The sequence below is a fragment of the Leptidea sinapis genome, chromosome 13, assembly GCF_905404315.1.
Source record: "Leptidea sinapis chromosome 13, ilLepSina1.1, whole genome shotgun sequence".
NCBI classification, from domain to species: Eukaryota; Metazoa; Arthropoda; class Insecta; order Lepidoptera; family Pieridae; genus Leptidea; species Leptidea sinapis.
The window spans coordinates 13,587,125-13,601,993 of NC_066277.1; the positions used below are offsets into that span (position 1 = coordinate 13,587,125).

Here is a 14,869-nt window from a genome sequence, read left to right on the forward strand (position 1 = left end):
GCAAGTCTAGCAGCAGCGTGTGCGGCGGCGGAGGTGACGGCGGCCGGGGCGGCGGGGGGCGGGGCCAGAGGTTCCGGAGCATCGTGTCCGACGTGTTCGACGGCCGGCTGTTGTCGTCCGTGCAGTGTCTCATATGTAACCGGGTGAGTGGCGCCATCTTGGATTATATGAGTCATTTGTAACTCTCTGGGTAAAAAAAGATGACATACCAAGATTTACGATCTATGCATCACTCGAACCGTTTGCTCAGTTGGTAAGAGCGCTCGGACGGAACCCGAGAAGTCGCAGGTAAACCCAGAAGTTAGGGATATAACTTAAAAAAAAAAATTGTGTAGAAGAATCGTTAAAACTTTTCTTTAGAGAGGTTACTATTCTATAAATGAGAAACTATTTATATATTGTTATATATAAATTTATTATACTGTTATATTATTAAAGATACCACAGCTTGGGAATAGGGCGAACCTATGAATGGCAATTTAAATTATATAAATAAGAAATGATTAAGTTTACCTATCGATTTACAAAATGTTACCCTTTTTATGTTTTAAAATTAATAAAAATAATTGTTACAATTTATAAATTGTATTATACAAGGTATCGACCCGCGTGGAGACATTCCAGGACCTGTCGCTGCCGATACCATCCCGCGAGCACGTGACTGTGCTCAGATGTCAGCAGCCGGCTCTCACACATGTGCAGGATTCTTGGGTGAGTATTGTTGCACTGCAATTTAGTAGACCGCGTGAAGAGAGACATTGTAAGCACTGTCTTCGCCAGCTTAGGGGTCAGCTGCCGGCATTTACACACTGCGCAAAAGGTTTACCCCGCGTTTAGACGTTTTAGGTTGGGACGTTGCCGATACCATCCCGTGAGCACGTTGCTCAGGTGTCAGCAGTCAGCATTAACTCTTATGCTAGACTGTTATGTGAGTATCGCTGCTCTACAGAATAGTTATTTTTCTCGCACAAAGACTGCGGCTACTGCAATCAGTAGCCGCATTCATTTCAATATATGCTATTCTCTCTCTACGCTGCAATAAATGCTATAATCCATCCGGTTCATCCCACAGCTACTAAAAATTATATTATAGTATCTTATCATTTACATTTTTAAATATTGTTATAGTTGTGGTGGTTTCTGAGTTGGCTGCGATCCTGGTTCTACGGCCCCATGGTCTCGCTGCAGGATTGTTTAGCGGCATTTTTCAGTGCAGACGAGCTTAAGGGCGATAATATGTATAGGTATTGAGAATTATCTAATTTGTAGACATATAATCTATTTTATCTACACCCATGCTTTAAATCCTCTATTAAAGATTCTGAAACAGTTAGCTTATTGCGGACATTAAAACACCCAATGTCCTAATAACCATTGCATCATCCAAACGAATGTTGTAATGTTGTACTGAATATCATAACAACACTCATTTGTTTTTTTTTCGATCCATGCGCTAAGAGTTTCAACACACAGCCAAATTCTTATTGATCGATGCGTGGTATCTGTATGAATTTCAAAAAAAGAACATTTTCGTTTACGCGCGTTCCACACTACCAGAACGTCGCGCGCCGTAAAAAGCAAAGAGGGTTATTCGAACCCCCGCCATTTTTCTTCCGATATTTTTATTGCTTTATTTACAAAAAATGAGCGGATCAAATTTCAACCAACATTACCTAAAATAAATAATTATTTCATTAATACTTAGTTTATTTGTATATAATCAGTTATGGATGATATTAGGTTACTACTAGGACTGGCTGTTTTAATGTTAGCAGTAAGCGAACTGTTTCAGAATCTTAAAGAGGACTCATATCATGGGTGTAGATAAAGTCTTGTATGCAACTGTTGATAATTAAAACACTCATGTGATACTATTATTATTAACCCACATTCGTGTTTTAATGCCCCTTATTACACAACAGCTGCATAAACAACTAGTAATAGCCTACCAGAAGTTAGCATTTACTGTTACAGTATATCCTGTGGGATAGTTGTAGTCACATTTAATAAATTTCTAAATTCGTGTCTTTACTAGCACTCAAACTTTTTATACAAACTTTAAATGAGATTTATGATTAAAATCTTAGATAATTTATAGTAGTCCAGATACAGTCTCTTGCTGCCAGGTTTATTACAGTGTGCGTGACAAGCTACGTCTTACACTCGCGATTGGTATGTCACTTTGAGTTAGTGTGCGTGCATTGCTCAAAATAGAGGTTAACCTGTCAACCTCAATTATTTTTCCCAGACTCATTCTAGCTAGACTTCTAAATGATCTAAGATAAAAATAATGATTTCAAAACTATAAATTTCTCTAATAATTTACAATGATGACCTACACTTCGTTTGGTACATACAGTTGTTCCCGATGCAATAAACTTCGCAACGGCATCAAGATGTCGGGCGTGGTGAGACTGCCCGAGGTCCTCTGCATCCATCTCAAGAGGTTCAGGCACGAGCTGATGTTTAGTGCCAAAGTTGCGGCGAGGGTGTCGTTCCCAATTGACGATCTTAACATGGCGCCTTATACGCATAAAGGTATATTTGTTATAAACATTGTTTGATACTACTATTTAACCAAGTCAAATTATATTAAAAAGACTGTGTATGGCGGGTCTAGACGAGCAGGACGTTCAGCTGATGGTAATTGATACGCCCTGCCTATTACAATGCAGTGCCGCTCAGGAGTCTTGAAAAATCCATAACTTCGGAACGGCACTAAAATTGCGCCCGTCTAAGTCCCGTTAAGTCAAAGTCTGGGCAAATGGCCCAGTAATTTTACTTGCTACGGCACTCTTCAGACCGAAACACATTACTGCATACACATTACTGCTTCACGGTCGACAAGTCGTCGTTGTGGTACCCATAATCTAGTCGTCATCCTGTGCAAAGACGGGATCCCACTAGTAAAACGTACCTATTACCATACCGATATGGACATTGTTTATTTCGTTAGATTTGTTTATTATTTCCCTCGCAAAGAATAGTCAAACCGTTTATAAAATTTTGAAAATCCCATTTTCAGATTGTACCTCAAAGATAAGTAGATATTCGTTATGTGCTGTGATATGTCACATGGGCACGGCAGGCGGCGGCCATTACACGTGTATCGCGCGGCAACATAATGACAGCAATAGTAATGGCAACACCGAAGATAGCTGGTACTCGTATGACGACGCGGCAATAGCGTCCGTGCCCGTACATCACCTGGCCACCTGCGAGGCATATGTGCTGTTCTATAGGTATGTACTTACATAGTTGAGGTTTTCACTGTGAGAAATAATTTATAAAACGATGAAAATGTAACTCTTAATTTAAAACAGTGGCAATGAGTTTCTTGCTACTTCTTCTCATTAGCTCAACCGATCGCAGTTTTTAACTGATCGCAGTTTAGTTGTCACTTGCAATATTTCTTCATAAATATGGAATATTTTCGTTTCATACAGTAACAACTCGTGTTTTTTTCTTCTTTTGGAACCCTTACCTGAATTGTTGCTCGTTGGAACTGATATATTAAACCGTCGACGCATAATCGACCGGTTGATTGAACTCATCTGCAATTCAACGCCCATCGCTAACGTTTAACATAGTTTTTGGTCCTTCGAGACGGACACCGTAGGGTCAATAAAAGCTTAATAAATTGTAATTTGTTAAAAAAGTATTTGAATTTGTGTCCAGCAGAGACAAATGTCCCGCAATGGTAACCGGCTACAGGAAATAGAACTGGTTTTGAATAATCTGGTATGGTATTCTGACATTTCGAGTTTCGACTTACGACTGTCGATTAATTCCCGTTGATAAAAAAGTTTTTTTAAAGTGTATTTTTAATAATTGTCAAAAGAGACATCTGTTGTCAAGAATCAGCACATCTAAAAAGTATACATATTTCAGGAAAGTAAATCCTCAAATGGCTCCACTACGACAGAAAGCCGCCGAGATACTGGAGTCTTCCAGCGCTGAAACCAATGATATTAAGTTCTATATATCCAGGCAGTGGATTAATAAGTAAGTTTTATTTGTAGATATTGTTAAATAGTTAAATCTGACATAATTTTTATATATAAAAATTTGTTACGTTGGTTGTTTGCGATGAACTCATAAACAACTAAACTGATTTTAACCAAATTTTGCACACAGTGCAGTTTGATCTAGCTTGAGAGAGAGGATAGTTTTTATTTCGATCCGTTACCCTTAATATTTTTAAGTTACAAATTTAGTTTTTGTATGAATATTTCTATGACTCAACGTTTGACAGTTCTGCCATGACATTATTCCATTACAAGAACAAGGATAAAACGAAATAATAATTGTAGATTGAACTCCTAAAAAAACGAAAGCGATTCTTTTTGTTTTTTGATTTTGGATTCGTGATTATTACACGTCATCTAAAGCCTGTTGAACTGTACGAAGGAAACTAAAGATTGACAAGTAGTGTAGATTCTTCAGACTCGCGTTGGGCACTTTTTAGTAAGGGAAAATGACTGGCGCACACAATCTAATATATAAAATTCTCGTGTCACGGTGTGCGGGACCGAACTTCTCCGAAACGGCTTTACCGATTCTCATGAAATTTTGAGTGCATATTGGGTAGGTCTGAGAATCGGACAACAACTATTTTTCATCCACCTAAATTTACACCTAATGCACACGAATTTATTTTTTTTATTTTTTTGACTTTTTTTTTTAAAGTTGTTTGATTATGAGTCAGCATTGAAAAATACATACAACTTCAAATTTTCACCCATCTACGATCAACAGTTACATTTGTATCGCGATTTTAATATCGGCAATACCACGTTTGCTGGGTCAGCTAGTAAATATATAGTTAGACACTTTTTATATGGGTGAAATTTCGTGCAGCATATCTGTAGCGAGCAGTATATCTGTAGTTATACAGCTACGTATTGTGCAAGATTAGCGTTGTGTATATCGTATAAGTGAAATGAGAATGGATTTAGTGGAAAGTTCAATGTGTCTAAACTGTGCATTGTTGAAATAGTGTTTTTATTTGATTAATATAGAGGTCCCGGGTTCGAATCCCGGTAGGTGCAAGCATTTATATGATGAATATGGATGTTTGTTTCCGAGTCATGGATGTTTATATGTATTTATGTATGTTTATATGAATTTATGAATGTTTAAGTATGTATATTGTATTAAATATATCATTGTCTTGTAACCCATAACACAGGCTATATATGCTTAATTTGGGGCAAGATAATTTGTGTAAAAAGTGTGTCAATATTTTATTATGTTATTATTATAATATATATTAATGAAAATAAATTTAAAATAATAATTAAATTGTTTTTAAACATTATGAATTTACAAATTTTAATACTAAAAGTTCTAAGTATTCAATTCTATCGGCAGTCTCTACAAGTGCCATTTTTCTTAATAATATTTAATATGTTACAATGCAAGGTTCAATACGTGGGCGGAACCGGGCCCAATCGATAACAGTGACTTCGTGTGCGTGCACGGCGGCGTGCGACCCGAGCGGGTGCAACACTTGTACGTGCTCGCCGTGCGACTGCCGCAGCCGCTGTGGGAGTTCTTACACAACGAGTAAGTTACCTTGATGTTATAGTAAGGCGACACTAAATGACAGCCCGCCATCTATGTAACACAGCCAATATTTTCAAAATTCTTGCGTGGATAGCAGTTTATATGCTTACAATCCTCGTTATTCTCTACTAATCTGAATAAATTAACCTACACAAAAAAGTACAAGCTATAAGAATAACTTTTCTGAGAAAAGTACCAAATAAATGCGTTACGTCATGCCAAAAAACTTGTTTAACTTCAAAGAAAAGTGGTATTTCAAAAAGGCTCGGCAGTGTTAACTATAACAAACAGCAAGCATTAGCAACCTACAAATAAAACTTAAGTTTATGTGTAACAGGATTAAGTAGTGTTCATAGCTCGAAATGCTATACTTTTTCGACAAAACTTGTCTAAAACACCATGTTTGCGTGTTTTCTGCTTACTCTACGCCTTAATTTGATTCATAATGCATTGACCGCGATATGGACGTGAAAATCGTTTATGGGAATGCTGAGTGGATTTTTTTTTCTTTTCGATCCCTTCTTTTATTATCCATCCATTTGTATGTATTCAGTAAATACTCAAACAAAAAACAAACGTAGAACTTAAATTGTTACGCACTTTCAGCCCAGTTGTAGTAACAAGTCAGTCAAGATATAGTAAGATGTAATGAGAGAATGATGTGGAGTTAACGGTTACAAAAAGGGATGACAGATGTAGTTTGTTCGGCGATGGGTCAAAGTAGTTGGCTTCACATATTTATAGAGCGAATGTGGTTACAGGTTTTGAGAAAGGTCGTGTGGAGAGAGGGGGGTCCTAAAGAGACTTGCAAGGACAGCATAATGGCCATTTCAAATCCTTAATATCTGGTTTTCCCTCTGATTATATTGCATATATATAATATATTGGTTTCAATTTTAGAGTTTTTGAGACATTGGTTATGGCAATTGGTTGACTGCCATAACCTCTATATTCCTCCTAAAGCTACGTTACCCTGTGCCACAGTAGTTCTGCAGCCAATTTATTGTCATCCTGCCTGCTACTAAATACTGTAACATCCTTGGCTTATGTACGGTGCAATCAGTACGATTTTACGATGAGCACTTATCGCGCGTGCACATTAACATTAACATCTTTTTAATTTATGTATTATACGTAATTCCTGTACAACATCTTTTATTTGACAATCGTATTGTTGCAAAAGCTCGAACATAGCCAAATTGGTCCTTCGAGCTGGATATACGGTGCAACCGTACAGCCCACTTCTGCTTTGTAGTGCTCTAGCTACAAAGCATCGACCATCATTATGTAATTCCATAACTGACAACATTTTAAGACACATGTACAATTGCCATTGACTCTTATTACGTAGGTACTGTACATTGTATTACGTACCTTTTTTGTCCAGTAACAGAACTCTTCCGAACTCCGCGGTTGTCTCATTACCCAAGTGTGTGGTCACAAGGCCCATGTCACCGAGTGCTCTGTGCGCAGGTTCGGCGGCGGGCCGGCCGTGTCTCACGCCCACGAGTGCGCCGTGTGCGGGCGAGAGGCGCGGCGTCTGCGCATGCGCCGGGAGACCGAGCGGGCTGCCTTCTCGCATCTCCACGACTCGTTCCAGGTGAGGGACGAGACGAGCCGGACTGACGTCAACTGAATGGCATTTGATGGTTATTGATACGCCCTGCCCATTACAATACAGTGCCGCTCAGGATTCTTGAAAAATACAATAATTCTGAGCGGTAATACAATTGTGTTCGTCACCTTGAGACATGAGATGTCAAGTATCATTTGCCCAGTAATTTCAATAGCTACGGTTCCCTTCAGACCGAAACACATTAATGCTTACACATTATTGCTTCACGGCATAAATAGGCGCCGTTTTAGTACCCATAATCTAGCCGGCATCCGGTGCAAAAGGAACCTTCTTCCGGCACTGCATTGTAATGGGCAGGGCATATCAATTACCTCGTCTCTTATCTTCATTAAAAAAAATATATACTCAAACATCGTAAACCCTCCATGCTACGTTCAATAATCGCATATTATAACACGTAATTTCGTTAAGTTCTTGAAAAATTTTAAAATGAATGTTATGTACTACTTCAGGCGTAGGGTTTGTAGTGTCTTGACATCTAGCTGGAATGAAATATGTGGTATATTGTCACCGTCATGACATCGACAGTGACATTAAGTGCTATATAAAAAATGCACAGCATAACGGGACCGCCACTTTCAATCGGTCATTGGTCGGGAGCGGACGTTCCCGGGTGCAGGACTACTAATTGAACAACAGTTGTTCACCTGAACCCAAACGCGAGACATAACAGGGTCAAAAGCGCACTCTTTTTTGAAGTTATACTTCTTTAGGCACGTTATGAAAAAATAATGAGAGTGAAATTGTAAGATGCGCGCGCATTACTGTAACACAAATGTAACAGGTTAAAGTTGGTTCCTAAAATTTTCTGACGTTGGCGTCATTTTTTTTTTCTGGTTTATTCGTCCATTGTAAATACAGGCAAAGGTTCAAGTCCATACAGCCGTAGTCATTATTTAATAATTAATTGTCAAACCATCTTTGCACCATTTTTATAAAATTATTCTTTCTAAATGCGTAGAATAGCACAAGAAATAAATCATTTGAATGATTTTTGCTTCGTTAGGCCAAAGACTTAGCCACTTTTTTTTATGTGAACCAGGAGCAAGAGCAGCCCCGCGCGATATACGCCATCAGCATGCAGTGGTTCCGGCAGTGGCAGGCCTTCATCCGCAACCAGGCGCGACATCCGCCACCACCTGTTGACAACACTGACATTCTCGTCAAACAGGTACGGACACAACTCCTCCACAGTGCGGTTTTCATGCAACTTTCTTCCACGTACGACAAAGCTGTGGAATCGGCTCCCTTGTAAATATAATTATTATGACTGTTCATTGTCACTATGAAAATTTAATATACGTTTACAAAAATCGTCACGTTTTTGCACTAAACAGAATAACTATTTAGTGCAGAAAGGTGACGAAGAAATAGTTTGAAAACAATGGTTAAATATGTTTGACAGAATCATTTTCATTTAAACGTGCTCATCCTCAGTAGGTACACTGATCACTGCATCAAAAATCATCATCATTATCATCAGACGGAAGACGTCCACTGATGGATAAAGACCTCCCCCAAAGATTTCAACGAAGATCGATCCTGCGCTGCGTTAAATCTCGTCCCAAATACCACAGTGTCTGAAGACGAAGGTTTTCAACCAGTGTGTGTTGCCATTGATGACTTACGGTACGCAGACGTGACCGCTAACTATGGACCTGATGAGAAAGGTGTGGTCGCTAAGAGGGCAATGGATAGGGCTATGCTCGGAGTTTACCTGCGAGATCGAATCTGAAATTAGGAGATCCGCAGCAAAACCAAAGTTACCGACATAGTCCATTAAATGCGAAACTGAAATGGCAGTGGGCAGGAAGACGCAGTGTGGGTAGACCCCTCACAAGATGGTCTAACAAGGTAAAAGAAAACAGAACGTCAAACACATTATAATCTTTCATTGATATGTAAAAATAGATATATTTTTTATTGACAATGTGAAACTCTTATTCAACACCTTTTTGACACATAGCAACACAGTGCCTTTTTCGCATGCGCAAAACATTAACAATTGTAATAGGGCACGGTGGTGTAGGTTCGAGTAGACACACAAGTCCCTATCAAATGAGCGAATTAGTCACACATCTCAAAGATGAATAAAATTGCTCATCATCATTTTGAAAATATTTATATAAAATTTCAGGAAAGCGACGGCATAACAAAATACACGCTGAAGCCTGGCTCAGACCATGCACAGCTTAGCGAAGAGTTGTGGCGATTCTTTATCGATATATACGGGGGCGGGCCTGAAGTCAAACTGAAGTCTCCATCACACACGCCGGTCACCCACGAGACACACAGGCCGACTAGAAAGTACTCAGAATCGGAGCGGACGTCGTACTGCACTAAATCAACGTCCGAAGTGAATATCCGCGATTCGATTCAGAACGAACTACAAAAGAATCAATCGCTGCAGAATATAAGTCGGCGGAACAGGTTCCGGTCCGATTCAGATGAAGAAGTCAGCTACCGGCACGCGTTTATGTACAAAAATCATGAGCCCAATGGAAACTATGAATCCGATTCGGAGCTGCCGAAGTACAACACTATTCGAATGGAGAACGGTTTCGATAGTTCCGATCACGATGCTAATGACAACACTATCTACACGGACTCGGAGTTGCCGAACGTTGGCAACATCTCGTTGAAGAACAAGGCGCGCTCGGGTAAAGTGAGAAAGACGAAACGACGGACGGTCAAATGATTCTTTCACGTGTTTCGGTTTGTCTACAGATTGAGGAAGGGCCGTGGACATTACCTTTGAGTGGTTTTCAAGTGACTTTTAAAATCTATTTTTGCAATCTTGTTTTAGGCGGGAACAAAAATGTCCGACCTTCGCGCAATTTTAAATTGTAGTTTTTATTACTTTTCAACTATTGAAATAATTGACTAATGAATGAAAGCTTAGATCATTTATACGCCTAGATAATGCCACTTGCTGCTAGACAAACGATGAAAAAAGGCCAGGTTTTATTACTTCAGTGTGTGTGACAAGCTACGACTTATACTTGCGATTTGTATGTCACTTTGTGTTAGTGTGCGTGCATATCTCTAAATAGACGTTAACTGTCAATCTCAATTTTTTTCGACGTTTTCACAGTCATGACAATCACACATTTAAAAAAAATCTTTATTCACTGTATGATGAAGTACAAAAGTTACAATAACATTCAAATTAGTATAACAATATTCGTTGACAGAATAGATGTTAATTTATTTTTTACGATACAATATTTTTTTTTAATTGGTAACATTTTAATATGATTTGGGAGTTTATTATAAAATATAACGCAATCCACTTTAAAAGATTTAGCAATTTTACAGAGCCCAGTAGAGGTAGTCTTGGCTAGTCTATCTAGATATGTAAATGATCTACGAATGAAAGTGTGAATTTGGGTGTTCAATGGGAAGTTTAAAAATGCTTATATAGAAATAATCTATTGTATATCTTAATATACCTGGTTTGAAGACATGTGACATGAAAGTATGTAGGTATTGTGCACCGTGATTGCTTTTGGCATGCTTAGATTGTACGGTATTGTGGATATCGTGTCTCGCACACAATTACCCTAAAACAGGGGTGCTCAAGCTTGAACTGCTGGCAATATACCTCAAAACTGTTAGACAACGATCGACTCTGAGAGGCTTCAAGTATGTGTGATTAAGGATTGTCGTCTGGGACGATGACATAGATATTAGTTTTGCGCACAATAATAGTCATTATTTTTTGTTAAGGCATAAGGTGTCACAATTATTCAAAATTGCGAGTTTATTGGTTCTTCGTAACAAACGCGTTCTAGTGTCTAAAGTTCTAAACTTAACTAAAGAGTGACTTTGGATATTGAATCTGTATGTCCTGGGCATACTTTTCATAAGATGGTACGAAATTACCGATTTTAGTTATCTAAAACAAAATCATTAAATAGTTCTATATCGGATTTTTTTCTCGAAATCGACTCAAAAAACACTCGCGATCGACCGTTTGAGCACCCCTGCCCTAGAGCATAGTGACTCTGTGTTACAACTGAGTATTTGTGGACTGTCAGACACAAGTTAAAGGAAATAATTAAAAATTTCAAACAAAGAAATTAGAAATTTAGAAAACAAAATTTTAATCACCTTTGAGTACACTCACGAGTTCTGAAGGCTCGGTGCGTGTCAGTGCCTACGCTAGCTCGTGGCTACTAGATTACTTAAAGGTGTTCGGAAATGATGTTATTGAAGTATGGTTTATTTAGGTGAATTATGTATTTTTTTATTTTTGAATTTATATTTTTATCATTAAGGTTTTATCCGTGTGTTCATTTAATGTCGCCGATGAAGCTCCATACTGTATAAAAATACAACAAACGAGTTCCAAAATGAAACCCTGTTGTGGCTAGTATTATATTATCGGTAAGATATAACATTTTCAAATAAATTAATAAATAAGAAGGTCGGAAAGCTTTTGAAAAATATTTTCAGTATTCGGAATTTTTGCTTTATTTAGACCATAGACAATATATTAGCGTATAGACGATCTGACAGCCCGGTAATCTGTGACCAATTTTGATTTGTTAGTGTGTGCTTTAGCTAGTTTTAATTAATATTCAAAATACTAAAGACCAAATGCCAAACTTTGCTGACTGCTTCAACTTCTAATTAAAATCGGTTACAGTTACAATACAAAGTCAAAAAACTTTATTCAAATATTCAATTAATTAAACTAAGCGCTTTTGTATAGTCACTACAAATATTTCTTTTAAATGAATAAATTTACCATATGATCGTAAAAAGTTAAGCTCGTGAGAAGAACATGCAAGAAACTCAACAGCCACTATTTTCAATCAAATAATGTATTTTACGATGGCATAATAAATTAGTTTTTAAGGTGTTGCATCCAATATATGAGTCGTGTTTAAATAATATAAATTATTTCATGAGAAGTAATAAAGAAATAAATTATCGTATTTTGGATGCAACAACCTTTAGAGCTTGAATTCATTGTTTAAGGATGCTTCATGAAGCTGATGGTCGTGATTACTGTCACAGTTAGTAATTGCATCCAACAAATACAATGATTTATTAACTATAACAGGTCGACCTGGCACCACAAGCAGTACCCGTTCACCAGTTGTCGCATGGACCAATATATTCACTTTCGTATTCTATGTTCTATATCTTCTCTCTCGAACGGTTAGTTTGTCTATGTGCTGTTATATTGTAAGACTATGATTTGAAACAAGTACTTTAGTTACACGAACACATTAAACAAGATTGCAACGCAAATTAACAAGTCCTTGTGGTGACGTTTTCGTGCATTTACAATCTGACGTTTTTTATATTCCAGAGACTAGCGTAATTACTCATATAGTGCAATTTTCTAGAACATTCGAGGGTTTCCTGGGTACAAATGTGCTGCGGTTTGGGACAACTTTTTCCACTTTTGCCCTGTAATGCCCCTCATGTTTTAGTACAATAATTTTAGTTCAAATTCATATGTAATATAATCGCAACTTCATAATTAATGTGTATTTCACTATTGTGTACAAAATATGTAACTTGTATTATAAATTTGATGTTTATTGAATATTTCTACAGGCCATGTGAATGAGATAACAGATGTAACCAGTATTGTGAATGAAAAACTTCCTCTCACCTGGATTTATACATTTATTACCTCATTTTTGGCAAATCTTGCATTTCTTGGATTACCAATGTACCGTGGGTTAGGTATTTATTCTGTTATTCCTGGTTCTAAGTCTATATGTTATTTGTTAATGGATTGATCAGTAATATAATATATTTCGACAATTTGATTTTTATTTTTATTGACAGATTAAGTTGTGAGAAGCAGACAAACTACTTACAATAAAAAACAAAAAGTTGTTATGCCTACTACTCGGTCAAGTCGAGTTAGTTAGCTAAGTCCTTTATTGGGCGATGTATATGCATTTACAACATAATCCCAGAAAATGTACAAAACATAATGATTTCCTTAATGATACCATAGATTGGGAATGGAGCGACCACCCTAAGGCTATTAAATAATAAATTTAATTGTATGATACTACATTGTAACTAAATTAAGAAAAGAAATAGCCCGCTGAGCTTAGCCCGTTCGTAGGTCTGAGGCGTACTATTTCGAATGGGTGGTAGTTTTTGGCGTTCAATAATTTCAAAGCCTAGGTACTTTGAATAAAAATATTTGAATATGAATAGTAGCAGAGTACAATCTTCCGTTCATTGACAAACACTTCGCGAACTCGAGTTTTTGTTTGTTTGTCATCTGTTGCTATATAGTTCATTTCTTCAGCTTGAGCAATTTAGTGGCCTCTGACCAACTAACAAGTTATCGTAAGATAAACCTGTAGATCTGAAACAGTCGAATAGAATTAGGTATTATTCAAAAAGCACAATCACATACATATACAAGGCATTCATATATTCGATGGCAGATAATATTGTTTAATTACGGAATGTAACGAAGTGATGGACCTATTGTACGTGAAAAATACTAAACGTAATAAAATCAGTGTATAAATGTTCAGAAAATCGTTTCAGTATTATAGGTACATATATAGTATAATTTTGCTACCAAGTCTACTAGTAAAGCAGTCAGGGAAAATAAAAATAGTTTTTGAATTATAACTTATCTTTCAAATATATTGATACTCTCGTAATTATTTAACAACACTAACACTGCAAAATAATTCATTTAATCCCGAACAAGACATTCTATTAACACCCTTCGCCACCCCTCTCCTCGCATCACACTTCACACCGCTACACTTTCGCCACATCTCAGACACCCGCTGCTCACCACTTCACTTGACTCGTTACACTATATTTGATACTTACATCGATAAGGATTATTGTAACTGGAACTGAAAACAGTACTGGTTTCCTCCAGTGTTTAATCGATTTAAGGACGACTTTCTTTACTTTAGATCAAGCTAGCCACTTAAAAACGTACTCATTTTTCATTCTACTTACAGGCTTTGCTAATAGGATTGTGATTCGTGTCAAGCAGGTGATAAAATAAAATCTACAAATAAATAACGAAATAATGTCCAAAATATTTATTACAATATAAAATATTACAGATGTTTATCAAAATACCAGGTACATCGTTTCAATGTTTATCTAGTAATTACAATATTGCGAGGGTAGTTTATAATATGGAGGGGGTTCAATGAACTTGCTACTTCCTCCACCACCACCAGTTTAAAGAAAACTGTAACTAGCGAGTTAAGTACTATGCAAATATTTATTTTATCATAACCACTGGTAGGTATGTCGAATACAAAATTTAAAATGGAATAGCTATTCTCAACCGCGAACTTTGTATACCAACGTCTTCATTACAAGAGGTAATTTATTTTTTGTTACTATTGATTTGTACCGAAATACAGAATTCAAATTAATAAAAAAATTGATGATCCATCCAGTTTAACAAAATCGGCGCCGATTATCAATTTCAACTTCGGATATCTTCAAACAATTAATTTCAACTTAGTATACAGAAATGACGTAATAAACTCCCCACTTCTTCTATATAAGAGGTTTAAACGGGCCAGAGGTGAACGGTGGATCGTTGCCTCGTTGGAATTTTATTATTTAAGTACTATCCCACAATATAAAGGATACATTAAAAACGAAGGCGCTGTGTTAAAAAATCTTGTATGTGGG

The 14,869-nt window shown here is 37.1% G+C and overlaps 2 protein-coding genes across 2 annotated transcripts in view; both read left to right on the forward strand.

The window, feature by feature from the left end:
* LOC126967623 (ubiquitin carboxyl-terminal hydrolase 20) overlaps positions 1 to 12,991 on the forward strand; it is a 44,523-nt gene extending 31,532 nt beyond the window's left edge. The window contains exons 12-21 of the mRNA XM_050812181.1: positions 2 to 143; positions 598 to 711; positions 1,129 to 1,244; positions 2,360 to 2,538; positions 3,026 to 3,242; positions 3,892 to 4,005; positions 5,425 to 5,568; positions 7,042 to 7,168; positions 8,247 to 8,375; positions 9,342 to 12,991. Of these exons, the coding sequence (XP_050668138.1) occupies positions 2 to 143; positions 598 to 711; positions 1,129 to 1,244; positions 2,360 to 2,538; positions 3,026 to 3,242; positions 3,892 to 4,005; positions 5,425 to 5,568; positions 7,042 to 7,168; positions 8,247 to 8,375; positions 9,342 to 9,902 (1,843 nt within the window). The 3' untranslated portion in view covers positions 9,903 to 12,991. The remainder of the gene's footprint in view (position 1; positions 144 to 597; positions 712 to 1,128; positions 1,245 to 2,359; positions 2,539 to 3,025; positions 3,243 to 3,891; positions 4,006 to 5,424; positions 5,569 to 7,041; positions 7,169 to 8,246; positions 8,376 to 9,341) is intronic.
* Positions 1 to 14,869, forward strand: part of LOC126967644 (craniofacial development protein 2-like) — a 113,202-nt gene that overhangs the window by 22,187 nt on the left and 76,146 nt on the right. The window lies entirely within an intron of this gene.